Below are 21051 nucleotides of genomic sequence, written 5' to 3'. Positions count from 1 at the left end.
AGAGCGGTGGTGGTAAGAAGTTTACCTTGCAATTCAAGATATAAGTTACATTTCTTTTGAAAAGAAACCATATAAAAATAATTTGACGAGTGTTGTGAATTCTAGTGAACAGCCATAATAGGCAGTTTGCATTGCGTGAAATAAGCCAAATACCATAGTGCGTCTGTGGTTGCAAGTTGTTCAGGAAAATCTAAGAGAAAGGTTATAGCAATAATAACGTATGATTTTTCATATAGAATATCATTGCTAAACTTATTATGATAATGCTTTTAAACTAAGAAAATACTGACCAATGCCTAATGTTAAATTCGAAAACACTACACTGTATCATTCATTTTGGGGGCCAATGCGCATGCTTACATTGTCTCTTCTGTCATCGACCAGGCAGTGCGTGAGTTGCCATGAATTATTTTGTTGATTGCATCAGCGAGCTATTACGTGAATAGAAACATAAAGAAGATATACTTTAATATACTTAGTTATAATTGAGTTAATTTAAGCATTACTAAATGCATATTATAGGCCTGAAGAAGTGGAAGAATGATAATAAATTACTGAAAGGCAACTGTATGAACGTTTGGCGGGCTGTCAAGTGAGAAAATTACCAGTACCACCAGAACCAGAGTTGTGTAGACCTCCGTAGTCGTTGGGTGTGTATCCTCGCTGTCGGTGTTCCGTTTCTAGGTAGTTTCATGATCACCACGTCGAAAGATTCTCAACGACATCTGTGCCCATTTATTAGTGAGATAAACTATTCTTTTGTAAATAAATAGTGTCGGACGTTTCGCCATCATGTCCTCTCTTCTACGAGCACTCTTCAATGGGACCAGTAAACATAAAAGTAAGTAATGAATGAATTGCAAGGTGTTTTTAATCAGGCCACATTTGTTGGGCGTTTTTTACTGTTAATAATGGCTTAGTGCTGAAAGGATACTTGCATCTTGTGACTTGTAGCTCGCACTCCAGGGCTGTGGGCTATAGATGGAAGCGTAATCAGGTAGACGAGTAGTCTGACTACCTATAATAGGCCTACTAGTCGCAAGGGGAAAATTTTCCTAACGGTATATCGTCAGCTTGCGTGAAAAATTGCCTGATATGGCCATTTTACTATTCTTGACTGTTCGCCGGCTTTTTGTTGGTAGACATTACTAAAAGGTTTATATTGGCTACAACTAGGCCTATTATTGAGGGAAGGTTATAGGCCTGAATCCAGATTAGATACAACACAGGGAGTAGCCTTAGATAACGTTGGTCGTTGGTCCCAAGTACGTCCAGTTTAGGTTTAAGTAATAGGATTTAAGTAATCCATACACGTATACGAAGTTATTAATTTTGAACAACTGTATAGAAAAACGTCAACTGCCATACTAGGCGTAGCTCGCTGCGGAATGGTTAGCTATATATAGATCTACCAACTTAAGTACTATTTTTTGTAGTACGAACTTGCAAACCCTGATTAGTGTTAGGCCAAAAAATCTTAAATCTAGCATCTCGGGATCCAGCGCCTTGTTTAGCCTAATACCTAATAAGCCTGTGGAATATCCTGAACATTACTACCTAGTTAGTAAACTGCAGCCAGCTTCATAACCTATTTTAGAACTATTTTAACCAAATACGTAGCAATCCTCAATACACTACACGAGATCGTAAGTCCTTTGGCTTCCTTTTCAATTTGCTGAAACATAAAAATAACAGCCTACTTCCAAAGAACCGATTTTTTTTCTCATCCATTCATAATACCCACCTGCCAGTGCTTGGCTTAAAGCCTAAATTTCATATTTCATTCCTACATCTACCTGGTACATTAGGCTATATTGTAAGTTGTCAAACGTCGTTTATATATAATCCCAACTGCACACATCTACTATGTACTCTTCCGGTAACGTAGGTTTATGGGCATTTAGTTTGAAACATTTCGAAAAGCCATTCATGTTGCGTCTCTAGGTAATATTTGGCGGGCATGAGTGTAGTGCAATAATGTTTGACTCATCTGTGTTTATTCCCCCCCCCCCCCTCCCCGCATGAACATTCTTTCTACAATGTATTTTGTTTGTATTAATGCCAAAATCTTTACCTGAAATAGTAGTGTGTAGAATGGAAGTCATTGCAGGCTAGACAGCGAGGCGTTCGGTATAAGTGCTCAAGTTGCAAAATAGCTTGTGATGCGTTTTGAATGGTGTGATTTAAATACATTTTTGTGCCTAATGTTCGAGTCTCGTTAGAAATTAAAAATTAGTATATTAAGTATTAATGTCAAATCTAAGAAATATTTGTTCCATGCCCAACTATGGCAAATTAATAGCGAAAGAGATTTTGGTTGGATGTAAGAACTGTACCTGATTTGTTTACGTATTGGGTTCTGGGTCAAGGGCCAGTCCGTTTCGTTCATAAACTATTATTGTTTAGTAATTTACAGTCCACAGTGTGTAAGATGAGAGGATCCAAAGCTCCCCTAGTTGCGTTGGATGATGTGATTTAGTTTGAGAAGCATCGTTATGTTTCACAAGTTTATTTTTTCCCTTGCCCAGGTTTCCACACTGTAGCCTCCCTTATTGTTTAGGAGGGCGGGTCCTTTGTATTTGAAATTCGCCCAGTTCCAACCATCACCCCTTTGTGTAAGCACCTCAGTAGCGTGGTCAGTTTGGTCTTGGCCTGCCTCCTCGGTGGCCGCGAGTTCAATTCTCGGGCATTTTATTGAGGGGTCAGAGATGTGTTTTTCTGGTGATAGAAGTTCACTCTCGACGTGGAGTCGAAAGTCAAGTAAAGCTGTTGGTCCCGTTGCTGAATACCACCTGTTCCATGCAACGTAAAAACGCCATACAAACAAGCGCCTTTGTCTAACAATGTGGGACTTTAGTGGGAAACAAATCAATTGTCCATTAGGTGGGAGTGTCATATCGTTTTGGAATAATGATTCGTGTGACAAATAAGGTCAGTCTAGGTTTCGGGTGGCTAAACCAGCAGTATGAAGTCCCTTCGGACTTCGGTCAGTATGTAGCTCCCAAGTGTAGTTAGGATGCATCATAGTATTTCGCTAGTTTGTCCTTCCCCCCCCCCGAGACCACAGTTTCCATTTATAGTCCATTATTGATTGACGGGTTGATCTTGTAAATGGGTCGATTAAATTGCAAAGGAAGTGAACGTCGATATCAGTAGTACATCAAACATCAAGACCTATTAGATTATTTTGCATGCCCACTGCATCATAGGATGGGAGGTAACATGGAATTTTCTTTCCATAGAAGTTACGAACGACAAAGTAAAATATCCCATCTGTCCTCAAAATGACAGTATCAAATTAATTTGAACACAGCAAGAGATGAGTTTGGTGCATGCTGCTCTCCTTAGATATACATGTCTTAAGTACATTATTTTTCGGATATAACCTTATTCATGCTTTCCAAACGTAGGCAACCCGTAAATTGCAGTACAGAAGTATAGTGTAGTGTGATAGGTGGTTTTACTATGTAGTTTGGTCTTTAGGTGGTACTGTTGTTCAAATTCTTTCTTAAGCCGTTTAAAGGTTTACTGAATAAAGTCTGTGCACAAGACAGGCTATGTTTATAGTTTCACGTATCTAATGCCACAGTAATTTTAATGTAGAATTGTAATAAATTTGTTGTCGGACGAGTCTTTGTTTGGCTGCTTTAGGCTATACTGCTCATTTTCATTGCCATGCGCTCCGAACCAGAAGGTACACCTCAGCGCGCGAAGTTTGTACGCTGTTCGCAATGCATGTTATTTACACTTTTCCATTATTTGGACGAAAATAGATCAAAATCATTGCTTATGTCACAAGTATATTTTTGGTCTGCCAGTATTCTCCACATTTTGGCACTTATAACTCATATTAGTGCAAAAGCTGCCCACTTATTGTTATCAGAATATGACGCCTAATCATAGGAACAAGCCCACAGGTGCCATTGACTCGAAATTCAAACTTCCAAAAAATATGGTCTTCGTTAGGAAGAAGGAAGAGGAGGTAAATGGAAATACATAAAGATGATGAGATCCCAGTTATTAATGAAGAAAAAATAACGCAATAAATTAATAAATGGATAAAAACGTATTAAAATGCCAGGAGTACAATATTAGGGTAGTAGTGCATCTTCGTTTGAATTTCTGAAGTTCGAATTGCTGTTGATTTGTATTTTCATCAAACAATAACTTTTGAGTTGAAAAGATAAATAATTTAATAAAAGCTCAGAATACTTGTGACGTTTTTGCCAGTTTTATCTGCACCGTGTGTTGCCATTGTATACATACATCAGTGATTAATTTTAAAAGGTTTCAGTACACTTTACACATCTTTGTAGTAGGGATACTGTATATCTCCCAGTTGTCCAGTAGCAAATTATTCCCAAATGTGTTACCCGGTATGTTAGGTTTCGAACAGTTGAACTCTTGTCCACACTGAGCCCTATGGTACCTAGAGACTTGGCACTAGGATCATTGACGTGGCTCCTGATCCTCTGTGCAGCCAAATCCCTCCTGCTGTAAAGATAGCAAAGCTAGTCTGTCCTTCGGATAAACAATTTGTCGTTTGATCGGATGTTGATATTGCAGCGACCTCCAGTCTTCGTTCGTTCGTTCTTGTATTACCAGTATGTAGTGCGGATGGCCAGTTTTTAAATCAAAGTTTACACGTCTACTAGTTTTCTTTCTTGCATAGAATTCCGTCATTGGAAGGTCATTTCTTTAAGCCCTCTGTTCCACCCACCCCCCCACCCCTCTCTCTCTCTCTCTCTCTCTCTCTCTCTCTCCGGTTTTCAACGATTTTTCATTTACCTTACACAATTCATCATTTTCATGCCGGTGGAGTGTACCAGCGCCAACGTGTTCTAACCATAGTAATATTAACTCGAGCATCTTAGTTTATACACTTTTTTTTAGTATACTTTCAAGAACAAAGGAAGTTTAATTACTATTTCGAAAAGTATTTCAAGAATTAAAGACCCAAGCTTACGTATGTTGCAATAAAGTTTGATTTCCAGCCTCTCAAGATCTCGTGTCATTCTGTGTCCATGTATTTCATTGCATTATTGTCAGAGTTAGGACAATTATTGTTGTTACTTTTGTTTCGGCACGGTTTATATATATATATATATATATATATATATATATATATTATATACATATATATATATATAACATATATATATATATATACATATATATATGTATATATATATATATAAATATATATAGGGTATAGTTTCTCTTATACAATTTTCGTTGAAAGCAATTGCTTTAGTGGCATCAATAAGTTCTCGTCGGTATGAAGATACCTGCGAGAAACTTATTGATGCCACTAAAGCAATTGCTTTCAACGAAAATTATACCTATAATTTAAAAAATAATAGTATTATATATATATATATATATCTATATACTATATATGATATATATATATATTGTGTGTAGTCTAAGATGATTGTTGGTGTGTGTGAGAGAGAGGAGAGGGTGGGGGGGCTGGGGGGGGGGGGGGGAGCGTCAAGGTTTCGTTGCCCGGTCTCTGCAAAACTGGGGTGGTGTTGCATCAGCTGGACATCCTACTGTGCACACACCGTCTACGACGGCAGTCACGTATTGCCGTAGTTGGTTAAATACCAACTTTATTAAATTGCTTCATTTAATGGCTTCGGGATTTCGTGCGATTGAAGTAATTGCCAACTTAGTCTATAAATACAGATTTGTATTTAAGATTAAAATTAATTTATACGTACAGGAAGTAAAATAACTATCTTTGTTAAACATCTGCTGTTTCATTATAACGCCTCCCTTTTTGTAACTCAGTTAAATTACAAACCCGTTTAACACCCTCAAATCCCTAAGTGACATAGTATGCCGTGTGATAATACTCGTAGGTAATTCTAGTCAAGATTGCGTTCGTGTACCCATCCATCATCATTATGCTTTACAAGTTGGAACCTCTCCAGTTTTTTATATGGAGTCGGAATAGAAGTTCATTTTGTCGGTTCGTCCTAGGGTCGAAACTGGTCTAGACAAAACATAAGTTAATAATCCATACAATGACATATGCAATTTCTACAAGTCAACCGTTCTTAACTACCTGAAATGTGAAAGAAAAGCCTGTTTATCGATATTAAATTTACTTTTCTGGTGAATAGAATGTTTATCTACTGGATGACTATATTTCTTTTGGCAACATTTCTATGGTTAAAATTTTCCAATAAAATTTTGTCTTCAATCTTAATCATTCAATATATCAACAGTTTCGTGTAATACGAAAATTTCGTAAATTCCATCGGTTATAAATTGTATATACTTACTGTCACCTTTGTTTCTGTTCTTTGAAGGCTCCAGAAAATGTGTGTTCCTTTACATCACTTGACAAAAACTACGTTTGTGACATTCACAAAAACGTAACCCTACCGTGACTGGATCACCCATGCGGAATGTTACGTAAGGTCAAAAGTTGTATCTGGGGCTCTGTTGCCGAGCAGAGGAGAGGGGATTGTTGATAGGCTCAGTATCAACTGTGTTGGTAGGGAGTTATGTCACTTAAATAAATAAAAAAAGGTGGTGTTATAAAAGACTTATGGTGGCGACATTGTATTCATGGAGGGTAGAAGTGCCATTTAAGTTTCAGTGGAGTGATATAGTTTACTTGTTGGTATTAGAATTGATCTCGCATGCTTCTATGAATGGGGAATTTTCATGATTACCATTCGAAGATTTCTTATAAAAATGACGTACAGTGTTCCATTTTAAATGTATTTTACATAGAATTATTACAGGAGTCAATTTCGAAGTTTACAACCGACATTTCAAGAAAATTGCTCGGTAGACACTCCAGAAAATTATGATTAGTAGTAAAGATTTTTTTTTGTTGGCTCATTAGAATTTAAGGGCCTCAGCGGTGTGATCGGTATGGTCTTGGCCTCCCACCTTAGTGGCCGCGAGTTAGATTCTCGGGCATTCCACTGAGGGGTTAGAGATTTGTATTTCTGGTGATAGAAATTCACTCTCGACGTGGTTCGGAAATCACGTAAAGCAGTTGGTCCCGTTGCTGAATAACCACTGGTTCTATGCAACGTAAAAACACCATACAATCAATCATTAGAATTTGAGTATTTCTTGAAGATGATGATTTCGGTGAACTTGCAAGCTCAGTCCTTTGGAAAAGTGGAAGTTTATGAATTTTGCCAATAAGGGAGCTTTCATCATGCATACCTGGGGAAAACAGGATATGGGTGGCGATTCCTTTACTCACGAACCCTACTTTACGGTTAATTTTGATGAGCAGGTATTTGAGAGTAGGTTTTAAAGACATTAACATGTTTAAGCTTGCCCTTGGCTCGTTGTTGTATATCTTGCCTTAGACTAAACGATAGGGAAAGTAAGCAGTTTCATGCCTGTTATTCTGAGAGCATTTAGCATATCCTTCAAAACTTCGGTATTTTTTTTTTTTTTTAAGTTGGTATAAGGTACATTACGTCCTTCGAATTTCAGACTGAAGCCTGCTAGCATTCGGGAGTAGATGTGTGTGTAGGACAGGATACAGATGTTTCGCGTACACCTTTCTTGGCATTTAACTAACTATCAAACACCTGTGTTTCGGTTTGTAATAAAATTATGCTTTGATAACTCTCTCTCTCTCTCTCTCTCTCTCTCTCTCTCTCTCTCTCTCTCTCTCTCTCTCTCTCTCTCTCTCAGTAGTTTTAATCAGTATGATAACGCCTTTTATAAAAATGTACTTTTCGGTATGCTCAATAATACCGTATTATTACCAGGATTGATAATGAAAGCGATAGGGGTCATAGTAAACATTTGAGATTTTTTTTTTTAATCCAGGTTCGTTCTTCTACAAAGTAGGAGAGATTTTAAAATTTTATACATAAGCGATTCGAAGATTCGGGACCTAACTGAATTGAAGCGTTTCTTCCTATTATCTACACATCGGAGGTAAATTAATTTTTTTAGTTTAATAGAACAACGGAAGCGATTTGGCCTTGGTTAGGCTTTGACCGAGGCCACATGTCAAGTTCGTTTGCTAATATTAATAGACAATAAAAGTAATTTGGTTATTTGGCTTTAAACAACCCAATTCCTCCGGTACTCTCCCTCCCACCCCCAATTATGTCGTGTCGTTGTCTGGGTAAATTTGACAATGCATTTCTCCCTGCAGTTTATCGTTTGACAGAATTTTGTACCTTCGTTGAAGTATAATAGTCCTTATGCAGCTTTTGGTACCTTTGGCAAAGTATTATAGTTCGTACACTATCACCTACCCACAGTTTTAAACCCAGAAATTCTTTAGTTAAGTTCTTTGGGGCTGGTTGTCAAAGTTCTGTTTTTCCGGGCAGTGATTATTGTATTTTGCGAAACAGTATTTGAATTCCGTTCCCATAGTTTTGGAGGCCCTCCAACTTGCAGTATATCTTGCCGAGTTCTCTGTATTCCTGGCATACAGCCAATATTGCTGAGGGTATTCTTGGTTCTTTAATTTTGTGCAAGTTTGGCACATTGGCTTAGGAATGTTTTTGTGCTAATTGTTAGTTTCTTTTAACACTTGTCTCCCGGCTTGTGACTGAAATTAGAAGATAGGGTAATTTGAAATTGTCATATTATCCCAGCATGTACGTATTGTCTTAAAATTACATATGTAAAGTTCTTTCGGCATAAGTGTGGGCGTGCGTGTATTATATGTGTATTATATATATATATATATATATATATATATATATATATATATATATATATATATATACGTATACATAATATTATATATATATATATATATATATATATATATATATATATATATATATACATATATATATTGGTTTCCAGTTTGTGTTCGTTCCAAATTCATTCACACACGCACGCAACTCAACGCACGTACGGACGGACACGCGCACGCGCAAATCATCAACAACAACAACTGAGGTCATTTTATCTCGACGGCGGCACAAAAATATTTCGTAGACGTGCGAGAGAAAGTTTGTTGTTCAAATTCTTTAGCTGGAATTCGCGCTCATACTGAGGTAACTGTACTACGTCCTGTTATAAAGCTGTTTCTTTATACTTTAGTATACTTTCGAGTTTTCCCCTAAAGTATTGGAAATTGGCTTAAAAAACTTTAGCTCTCTGTTGTTATAATAGTAATACAATTCTTAGTTTGATGTTATATTTAATATTTTTTATTCATTGGGTTTCACAGTTTCTTGGAATTCCATCTGGTGAACTTGACCGGGCTGTTTGTGAAATACGATTGTAGGTACTTTCTGAATAAGTTATTCACTATACCTAGGTCTATGGCAGATTTTGATTGTAATTACGGACATATGAACTAAAGGTCTCTGAGGTGAAATTTAATTCAGATATTTTACACTGGTTAGACTGTCAGGTTTAGAACAGGGTTATTTGCTAGGCAAAAGGAAAAAAAAAATGTTTTTTTGTAAACGTGAGGAAAAAGGTGTAGATAATTGTACATTTTCCCTTCTCATTTGTTTATCGTATTACTGCTAAAAGAACTTTTGTCATGGATTCCACATAAGACATGCTTAATCTAGTTCCTTTTTATTGAGAATTTCAGACTGGTCAGCTAGTGATGTTAGGTATATGTTGATAGTATGAAGGTGGCGTTGCTCTTGACCGAGAATTTTAAGGTAAAGAAGGTGGCGTTGATGGTAATGTTATTGGTTGATGGTTTTCGTCATACGTTGAGTAATTAATAATTCTTATTACATCATTCATGATATTACAGGCGACATATGTTTTAGTTATCGTTGTACAAGTAGTACTCTCTTGGTGCTGGTGTAGAATTTTATAACTTATTGTTACTAGTGACCCTTCATTATTTTGTATACAAGGGTGTTTTACTATGCAAAAAAAAAGAAAAAAAAAAAACCCCCCCAAAAAAAAAAAAAAGTCTGACAGCAAAAAACCTGCAGTTTGTGATACGTTTGACCGATCTTGTACAATATTCACGTAAGGGAAAAGTCAGCGTGCGAGGAGGGAAGGAGGGGCCAGGAGTGTTCACGTGAACAGCACGGGAACAGTATCAACCCCCCCCTCACCCCTCACTCCCTCCCCCTTTTCTCTCCGTCTGTAGAGTATCTCGGTGGGGAGAGGTTTCAGTAGAAATGAAGCGAGAATGAAAATAAAAAAGTCCAACTGGTCGAGCAGCTGTGTTTGGTATTTACTATGACTTGATGACTGCATAATCCTCTAAAGCATTTGCATATCTTAGGAGTTTCTCGTTAGAGGTACATAGGTGCACGCTTTATAAAACCTTGTTCACCACTGTGAAGGGTTTTCCCTTAAATTTTGTTTAGATTTACAAGTCTGGCAAAAATTTTTCCTTTAATAGGAAAGTGGATTCACACGTTTGTCTCGATCATCAGACGGGTTGAAGTTTGGAGAAGTGGTTTGAGCTAGTTGTGAGTCATCTTTCGTTTGCTTTGTTGTATAAAATGTTTTCCGGAGGCTTCAGTACATCTGGATCTCTTTTAAAGGTTCGGGTTCTAAGGCTTAGTGTTGGAGCTTTCTCTGTTGCTTATTCAGTTTATGAGAAGTAGATTAAAGTTAAACTTTCGTGTAGTTTTTGTGCCCAATTCCCTCTGTTATTTACTCGTTATTGATGGCTGGAGTCGTCTTTCAAATCATTATCAATATGTGATTGTGCAAAGTGGACGTTACCACATCCATTGCTCATAAGATTCAGTAGCATGAAAATTGTCACACGTGTTTTCGGGTTCCTTTCGAAGTTGCACACAGTCGAGATTTCCATTGTCCAAATGTCCCTTCACCGTGAATATGCACTGCCGTGTCAATTTAAAAGTCGCTAACTCTGTATGACACTCGCCATGAGAGGAAATTTATCAACAGTAATGTCATCTCGCTATATAAGTATATCATTGCAGCAACATATTGCATGGTATTTGAATATATCCAGACTCAGAGTTGCTGTTACTGTTTGAACATATTGCATGGGTAAATATATTCTTGCAGTAATTGGAATGTGGGTCGTTGGATGTCACGTGTAATGTAAGCGAATTTCTTAATGACACTTTAAGATTAATAATGGAGGTTGCAAAGTTTTGATGAAGGGACCACGCGCTTCAACCGTGACGTTGTAGGGAGTTGCCAACTAGTATTAGAGGGTCTCCAAGTGTGTTTTTCTCAGTCTCCCCACTGCAGTATGCGTTGGGCTACCTGCTGAGTGTTCGTTATTGTCGAGAAGATTGCATCATGACCCCATTAGTGCACATGGGTTGCCCTTGAGTATTTTGTTAGATGTTAGCTCCAAGCAAATCTTACATATTGGTTGCTTTGAGCTCTTAACCACATTTTTAAACGCAGTTATTTGGACTTGTTTTGTGTTTTCATAAGATTTCAGAATAATAGTTTACTGTTATTTCCATTTGATTTTGAGATTGGTTTAAATGTCAAACTTTTTATCGCTATATTTCATAGTTAATTTAGTGGAACTTTATATGATGAAGATTTAACGGACTGAGGCGTTTTGACGAATATATAACTTACAGTCGAGGCATGTCATGTAAATATCACCGTAGATGTGAATATAGTCATCACTACCTTTCCTTCATTCAAATTTTATTGTAAGAAAGTAAATGTTATCTGTTTGACCATGTAATAGAACTCGCCTTTAAAAGAAATATTGACATTTGTCGTGCCTAAATCGGAGCGTGGTTTTGAAGAGCATTTTCTCAAACATGTTTTATATGTATTTGTGGATGTATCTTTACCACACCGTATGCATTTGTTGAATTGTTTCATTTTTGCTATTTTGCGAAGTATACTACTGTCAATTTTTCGTAAGGTGTATTCATAACCTGCCTTGGTTCTTTGTGTTGTAGACTTGTGTGCTAGTTTATGGTCAAGTATTTGATCAGGAATTTGAACAAAACTTGGCATAATCAAGTCAGTGGAGACTTGGACGGACCATCCTTTCCTCCGCACATTCTTCCAATTTTGGCACCTGTCTGGCGGGTCTTGTCTCTGGCACCATGCAACTTACTCGAATTTCCGTATACCTAGATGATTGGAATAACTTAATAAATCACAAACCACAGATTGAGTTTTTAAATTTCTCTTCATCGGTGGTTGATGATGATAAACTATCGGTAACACGAGGTATTCTTGTAACCCAGTAGTAGTTCAGTCAATGGTAAATTGTTCGAATGATTATTTCTTTCACATTATTTTAGCCACATTCAGTCGATCTTTCTCAGATAAGTATTGACATTTAAAATTCTCAAGGTCTTGGTCTTGATATATTAAAGGAAATAGATATGCTAGCAGATTATTTATAAAATGAACGTGCAGTGCATGCGTGCTCAGTGTTTTATGCGATTACACACATTGTTTTATGCAATAACACGCACGAGCACGCACACGCACATTTTTTTAGACCTGAAAATCCCCTGCGGGGTTTGGCAATTGACAAGTAATATTTAATTTTCCATTTTAAACTTTCCAAGTTCAGGTGACTTGATAGTTTGAACAAATTATTAAGAAAGCATATAAAGCAAATTTATGCATGGAAGTAATAGAATTGCAATGCCAACCTTCAAAACGAGTAGTATCATCTTATATCAGTGATGTCCAAGTTTGTTGGTTTTTTCTCTTAGCACTGATTGAACCTTGCAGAAAAAGTGTCCGCTCTCATGTCTGCACCTCAGTGCAATGAAAATAAATCCTCTTCCGCACGAAGCATTTCCTGTTTAGACTCTCTCTCTCTCTCTCTCCTCTCTCTCTCTCTCTCTCTCCATCTCTCGTCTCTCTCTCTCATCTCTCTCTCTCTCTCTCTCTCTCTTCCCCTCTCTCTCTCTTTCTCTGTCTCCATACAGTGCCTTTCCAGAGTACATAATTTTCAGGCGAGTACAATGCATTTACATTTTTGGATAAGCATAATTGCATTCTCTCTCTCTCTCTCTCTCTCTCTCTCTCTCTCTCTCTCTCTCTCTCTCTCTCTCTCATTCGCACAGTGCATTTCCTGAGTTAGCGTGATTTCATTTCCTGGATAAACATAACTATCTCTCTCTCTCTCTCTCTTCTCTCTCTCTCTCTCTCTCTCTCTCTCTCTCTCAAGAAGAATGATTTTATAGTGCTGCCGTTCTTATTGGAAACAACACGTAAAACATGCGTGAAATCGACGGAACTGGGTCGGTAAACCTCATATTCTAGGTTTCCATTTACGTACTCGAACCCACCACTGAGTTTTTTCCATTCCTACCCTTGGCTACTTTGTTTTGGGGTCGTACCCCTCCAAGTGAAGTCTTGCCAAACTGCATTGCTTACGAAAGGGATGCTAAAAAAAAAAAAAAAAAAAAAAAAAAAAAAAAAAAAAAAAAACACCAGTCATTTTGGAAGAGGATTTGTGCCCGAACGTCGAGGAGAAAATTGTTTTCAGGCTGTAGATCGGGAAGAGTTAGAGGGAGACCCTGGGTCGGGTGGGGGGGGGGGGGGGGGGGTGGGGGGGGAGAGTATCCTTTGAAGGTTCAAGGACATCTAGTCTTAAGACTGTGTGGCGAGGGTTTTCTCCAATCGCAAATAGTTCTTATCGTCAGAGATGATCTGAGTGGAATACTACTATGCTTTTTGATGTGTAGGTTATCTGTGCTTTAATTTGAATTTATAATAAAGTCGTCTTAAGTTTTATTACTCATTTGTGGGAGTTATATTTTGATGTTCATCATGCTAGTGTCTGAACAATACTTTGAAAATACCTTGTATGCTGGTTTTGATGTGGCTGACATAAGAGGGTATCTCCGTAATGTAAGTGTTTTGGACGTTTCATGTCTGTATTATTTATAGTTTTTCGAAAGCCAGTTTTATTGGCGGAGTGTCTAGCAATGTGTTAGTCTTAGTGGCCGTCAGGGTAGGCCTGATTTTCACAGTACAGCGTAATAAGTTTAGACTATAGTGCGTTTACTTTTCTAAGATCGTTGTGGTGTGGCTTGTACAGATATCATACGTTGCCAATTTTCATGTTAGGGTAATCATATTAGCTTCATGGAGTCTATTGAAATAGTTTTCATTTCTTGAAATGTGGTTTTTTGTTTGCATCAGATATTTTGAATATATCTTATTTCGTATATTCTTCGTTAAAACCTCGGTTTCATTAATAAAAATGAAGATATGGCATATTTTTTCCCCGGCGATGCCAGATCTGAGTTTGGGGGACCTATGATTTTTAAGAGGATTTAAAAGGTCATGGTCAATATCATTAAAGGATACTCGCTCTCGATCACCCACTGTGAAAAGTATGGACAGCCTAGCCCAAGTGACTCCCGTAAACTTCTTCACCCACCACCTGAGGCCAAGGAAACAGTCTATAATTTCGTGAAATACTTCATTTTATAAAAACATCATGAAGGTCCTGTAACTAATGTTTCGAAGGCTATCCAGAGAACATCTGAAGCAACAAAAGTGTCAGAAATGACTATTTGTAGACTTAACAAGGAAGCAAGAGAGGCAGGAAATATAGGGGAATCTCCAGTGTTTCAAAAAAGAAAAGGGAAAGTGTGTCTGTGACTGACTTGGATGATTTTGATGAAAATGACTTATGAATTTATGTCTCATATCCAAACACCAGCGCCAACATGCCATTCAGCGTATCTATAATTATAGAAAGAGAAAGAAGGAATAGCTAAACGGAATCGGGAATAAAAAAAAAAGTTAACAGGAAAGAAGCATACCCTTTCCCTCGACTTCCAAGGTCTAAAGCGAGTCCTTCTAAGAAGGATTATATCTGCGGGAAGCAATTAATGGGACTTACATACCCGTAGATATGACAACTCTGCCTTTTCTACCTGACCCCACCCTAGCGATCTTAGAAAAGTAAACGCTGTATAGACAGACTCACGTGGACAGAATATACTCTGGCTACAAAAGGTTGAGACTCGATGGTGATTAGTACTTCTGCCATATTTTCTTAAACTCGTTCAAATTTTCAGGAAAAAGGGTGACAATCTGGTAGATTTGGCAAAATGTTTGAGCGGCGCTGCCATTTCCTCGTGTATGGGTGATTAAGGGAAGTGACCACGGGTCACAGGTTGTCATCATTTTCGACACACTTTGCCCAATAAGATTGTCACCTCCCTCCATTCGTCGGTGGTACAAAAGCAAAACACGGATATCAAAACATTATACTTATACTTGGACCTTACTGTACATTTATAAGAGTTGCTTAATGTAAAATTTAATTAGGGTTTTATATATATATATATATATATATATATATATATATATATATATATATATATATATATATATATATATATATATATACTATATATATATATCATTTTTAGGAGGCGGAGTTCAATACAATGAAGGCAGAACTTCCAATCATAAAATTGTAACAATTATTGAATCGTTGTTTATTAAAAAGAAAAAACAGGTCCCCTCACTGAACACCCATGCCATGTCTACACCTCTTTACCTCGCGTGAACTGTTGACGTTTTTTTTGGTTAGTCTTTCCTCTGTCTCCACACTCAGTGGTTGGTCCTTATTCGTATTTTTTAACTTTTATTGTACCTTATATTTATGTATTTTAATATTGTAACTTAATTTTTTTTTATTGTACTAATTAGATATTGTTACTTTGTAGCTTGAAAATGAGGCCTGCTGTTGGGTGCGAAACGTTACAACCTAATAAGTTTCTTGACCTGTTGGTGTGCTTTCCCTGCCTTCATATATATATATATATATATATATATATATATATATATATATATATATATATATATATACACCACACATTATAATATATATATATATATATACATTATAATATATATATATAAAAACCCTAATTAAATTTGGATGTGTATATAATGTGTGTACATATATATAATTTTTGTGTGTATGTATGTGTACAATATCTTTTATATAAGTACATACGTTAAACCTAAGCATATATATATACACATGGCATATTACTTTAAATCGAAGCCGCTTGTGAATAAAAGCAAGTAGCTGGACAGTACGCTCGTATATGTCCAATCTCTGGATTAACCTTACCCTCCAGGTTAATCCTGAAATTGTAACCTTTTTGGATTAGGATTAAATACTTCCTTTGGCAAGATGGGAAACGTGTCAACGCCGCTAATTGTAGGAGTCTCAACCTTTCGTAGCTAGAGGAAAGTTTCGAGAACATTATAAATTCCCATCGCCAACATGCAGAAGGAACTTCAATTAATTACCGTAGACGTAACTCAAGATCTGCGGTAGTGCTTGCTGTCACTTCGCGCATCCGGGATTAATAGAGTACTCTAATATTCCCGGCACGCATTATGCCATATATTGCTGTACGTTACGTAAATTCAGTTCATTTATATCTGGCTTGTGCAAAGCCCATTATTAACGTCTTTTATGTTGAACCATAAACCGTGGTTTGCCTCTAATAAAAATTGTTCGTATACATACGTCTACGCACGCGTGCTCCTGCAAGACACGTGTAAGAGAATTGATAAAACTAGTGAAATCGTTTGAAAGTAGAATCACTTGTGTCATTTCCCTCATTATAATTCTGACATAAATTTTTAGGCGAAAGCTAAAGCTCTGGTTCATGGTTTATCCAGAAAGACCGTGAAAATATTACATGTTGTAGCCCCTAAGGGTTTATATTGTTCTTAAGGGTCTTTCGTAATGAACTTGAAATATTCACTCCTATCAAAGAGAGAGAGAGAGAGAGAGAGAGAGAGAGAGAGAGATCACTATCACAACCCTCTAGATATGCTATTTTAGGTCAGGTTGGAGTAATGGGTATTTCTTGTAGCTAATCTAGGAGAAACTATTTCTGCCCCATACCTCTGTTGTCTGTTTGATGAGGTGAACGAAGTAATATGGATCTTGCTTTGATTGTTATATCCACAGTGAAGTTCATGTAGGCTATAATTTTTACATTTTGTTGTTGAGAATTTTTTTCTGCTGTAAAACATTCCTTAGTATGTAAGCATAGCAATTTGACTTCCATTGGTTGCTGCAGTTTGCAATATTAGTCCTAGGGATTAAGAAAAGTTTTGGAAAGTGCAATACACTTTATAAAAAAAAATTACTGTTTTGCAAATAAAGGATTTAGCTAACAGCGAAATTATCATTCATGAATTTGGTGGTAATTAGAAACTGCTGACGTATTCTAAAAGGACATTAATGATATAATTCATTAGAAACGCTTCATGGAAAAAGAACGAAGGTCTGCTGGATTAATAGGGAGCGTTTCATTTACAAAGTGTGAGGAGGGTCAGTGGGTTAGCGAGAGTATATACCACTGCACTTGCTTGTGACAGTTTCTGCATCACGAGTAGTGCCAACTCTGAGGAGGTGGAGTACCATTGACTATTAGGTGTGTTCTCTATTAGATTTAGAAATGTGATGGCTGCTGAATCTCTTCCCCCACGTAAAAATAGACACTGCAAAAAATTAAGATTTTCCGGCTTTTAATTGTTAAGATTTTCCGGCTTTTAATTGTTAAGATTTCCTGTTAGGTATAGTGCATGATGCAAATTTTATTTGCTTGAGTTGTGGTCTCGGTATCAACCACTTGAATTGGTATTGTTTTCTTGTATTCATAGAAAGATTAAATATACTAATTTTGGTTCTAGAGAGCTGTGGCTTGTGTGAATATGTGAAACGTATTTACATTTCTGTACATTTCCTGTACGTGGTGTAGACACAGAGGCTCATGTTTGATTTTACTGTAACCTTGAAATTCGAATATAATTCCTAGGAAACATTATTTTCCCCACTTTCCCAGAATATCATTGATTGTCAGCATATAATCAGGAAGGGACGAATTCATACCCCTCACCAATGGAAGTCCTCTGGTGGTGTACTGACTGAGAGAATGCATCCAATGAACGTTTTATTAAGGTGTTTCAGACGCTTGTTCAATGTAATTTTGACTGTTTAATCATGAAAGTTAATGCATTTTGAAAGTTGTAGCTACAAAAGAGATTCCCCGATTCCTTATTGGTTTGTAGTACTAGTGTTGGTTCGAGACAGCTTATGCTGCTATGATAAAATAACTCGAATTGCTTTAGTTTTGTAGTGATGAAAGGGCATTGTCATCACTCTTGATCGTTAGAATAACCTGAGGGTTGTGTGACGTTTGTATAAAAATCCAACTCTCTCTCTCTCTCTCTCTCTCTCTCTCTCTCTCTCTCTCTCTCTCTCTCTCTCTCTCTCTCTCTCTCTGAATGGAGGGAGCGTTTACATAACTTCATGTTATGAACTTTAAATTTCTAGTGTTTTAATCATCTTGGCAACAACAATAATTTTATGAAAGAAGATAGTAAATCATCTTTTGAAAGGTTCAAGTAAATACTAGTGTCGTGAAACTCTGGAAATCTGTTAGTTTTGATGAAAGCACTCATGAGCACAAGTAGTTCCCGTGATTATTGACGACAACGTTTAGTTCAAAGTATAAGGGAGCTTTCGTGTAATGCTTATGATTAGATTTCTGAAGAGACTGCTTTGTTCTGATAAACATCTCGGCTACATTCAGACATTATAGCTCTGTTGAGCCATTCATATCTGGTTTAGGTGCTTTCAAAGCTTTTTGTTTTTTTCTTAGTCTGCTGTAATGTGACGTATCATTTCTAGAAGATGACTGATTTTTATTTCAAATATCATTTATTAAACCGCCAGAAAATGTCTTGGAAATATTTATTTTATTCTTATTTCTTTGTATAGGAAGGTCTTACTTTGGGCAAGTTCGAATATATCGTCCATATTCCATTCGTCTTATGCAATGTTTGGGTAGACTCTGCAAAACAGTAAAGTAATCCTACCATACATATACTCCCATCGGTGTCACCTCAAGGGATCCCTGAGGTTGACATCGAAGGGGGTTGCATACAGTATTTTTGCGTTCCTTTTGGGCTTGAACGTAAATATTTTCCCTGGTGCAAAAGTACATTTTCATAATTTACTGTTGTGAATTAACATATTAGCATTTTCACATTGTATAAGTCGAAATTTTGTATTCCTTGGGATGTGAAAATACATTTAGTGTTTACTTTGTGAATTTTTAAAATACAGTTTTGATTGATCTGATATATTGCACGTTGACCAGACTCGTGCGCTGTCCTTGAACGTATATGTAGTGGAATTATTTTAGAATACTAGTGCCAGTCATTAGTATGATGTAGTGGCCACGGTTGTAGGCCCATCTTTGGATAAAGCAGTGCTTCGCGGTTAGGGTCAGGTGCAAGAAGTGTATTTTACCGCCAAAGTACTAAGCGGCTCGGTAATCCGATGACAATGAATACGGTTAGCCCTGCCCTGTGTGGTTCTTCCTGCATGTCACCTTTAAAAATGGGGACCAGAAGCTAGGAGGGCTGCAACTCCTGTCGTCTGTTTTATTGATAGGTTACTTTCATTTGTTACCCGAAAGGTTGGCCTCATGAAAGTTGGAAGTAAGATCATCATTAAAGTTGGAAATAAGATTGCCGTTTTGACATCATGTATTTTCAGTATCATCGTATAAAAATTTATGTTAGCCGTTTTGAGATTGAATTTTCAGTTTCAGCGTTTAACTAAATTTCTTAAACCGTATGGTTAGGTAACCAATAGCCCAATTTATTTTATGTGCAAGCAAAGTAAATTCAAGATAATTTGAATGCTTTGATGTTAGCGAATGTACTAAGTTCTTGATTTACGTGATTTCCACTTTATGGCTCGTAGTGATGAATCTTTTCTTCATTCCCTGTAACTACGACTTTTATCTCCTTCTCCTTTCCATCGTATGGAGGTCAAACAAGGCGTTGCTATGTGAAGGAGTGGTACTTGTTGTCACGCCAATCAGGCCAGGAATCGGCAGCATCGACAGCATTTCCCTCACACGCACATCCTCTACTGTTGCTAGGAGAGTACGGAGAGCAGCTTCTGTTGTTGGAGCGAGCAGAGCAGAGCTGAGCAGGTGGTGAGGAAGGCTTATGGCAGGGAGGTAGAGAGGGCTTGGGTGTCGCTTAGCCGCTTCCACAGAAGGTGGAATTAAGATTTTGTCAGTAGAGGGAGGTGGTCAAAGTTTTGTTTGTTGCTTTGCGAAATGTTTGAGCGTACTCAACTCTTGGGCGGCTTGAGTTAATGGTTTGTGGCGTAAGTTCCTCTAGCCGATTCAGAAAAGGAGATTACGTTTCTTGAATTAACTTGAGAATGAATACAAACAAAAGAGAATGAATAAAATGCAAGAGCCTGTAGTCGCCTTGAAGTTGTACAGGATGTGGGAGCTTGAATACCACAGAAGTGTTTGGAAATGACCGTCCTTGAGACGAAAGATAGATCGTTGATGGTATTTTTGATCAGGTAATGGAATAGCTCTCTCTCTCTCTCTCTCTCTCTCTCTCTCTCTCTCTCTCTCTCTCTCTCTCTCTCTCTCTCTCTCATACGAGGTTCAGGTGAGAGGTATTCATGCTCACAAGGGATACCGAGTGGTTTTTGGCCCCATGCCCACAAATGACTTGTGCAATGAATACTGTAAGAGAAACCATCATTACTTATATTTCCAGTGATCTGTGGATAGGGACCATACTATAGAAGTTTTGAGTGACCAATTGGACGGGCCGAGTAATACTATTGTTTTCTAGTCTAGGCCCGAATGTAAAAGTCCGTGTGCAATATTTTAATTTAATTTTAAGTGGAGCTTGGGAAATGAACATGATTGTGTCCTAAAGAAAATTTCCTTATTTAATATTGTATGCATAGATGGGAAATTCCTTTTATGGTAGATTAATAATAAATTTCTAGGCTATTTCACATGGCTTTTGACTTGAGTATTAGCTGGCCAGATGATGGCTATTGTAATGATAAATTATGGGTCATTCATTACACATGAATGTAGTTCGTAGTTACCAAGAAAAAGCGTGTATATGCTCACAACGTTACTCTTACAGTACCGCAGCGAAAATTCTCTCAAGACGTCTGAACAGCCTCTCTTCCATCGTCTTGATAAATCCGTGTGTAATCTGAGGAGTCTGTTATAATGCTTATTCAGCTTCTCAGTTTTTAATACACATCGCAAATTACATGAATTTGTAAATTGAAGGCTT

The 21051-nt window shown here is 37.3% G+C and overlaps 1 protein-coding gene across 2 annotated transcripts in view; it reads left to right on the top strand.

The window, feature by feature from the left end:
• Window positions 1–596: 596 nt before the first annotated feature.
• LOC135225813 (low density lipoprotein receptor adapter protein 1-B-like) overlaps window positions 597–21051 on the top strand; it is a 43522-nt gene continuing 23067 nt past the window's right edge. The window contains exon 1 of one of the 2 annotated variants that reach the window (XM_064265332.1): window positions 597–841. In XM_064265332.1, the coding sequence (XP_064121402.1) occupies window positions 793–841 (49 nt within the window). In that variant the 5' untranslated portion in view covers window positions 597–792. Of the gene's footprint in view, window positions 842–11205; window positions 11243–21051 lie in introns of those variants that run through there. The other variant, XM_064265334.1, reaches the window with a different exon arrangement.

Source organism: Macrobrachium nipponense, chromosome 13, assembly GCF_015104395.2.
Source record: "Macrobrachium nipponense isolate FS-2020 chromosome 13, ASM1510439v2, whole genome shotgun sequence".
Taxonomy (NCBI): domain Eukaryota; kingdom Metazoa; phylum Arthropoda; class Malacostraca; order Decapoda; family Palaemonidae; genus Macrobrachium; species Macrobrachium nipponense.
This window is presented reverse-complemented; position numbering and strand designations above follow the sequence as displayed.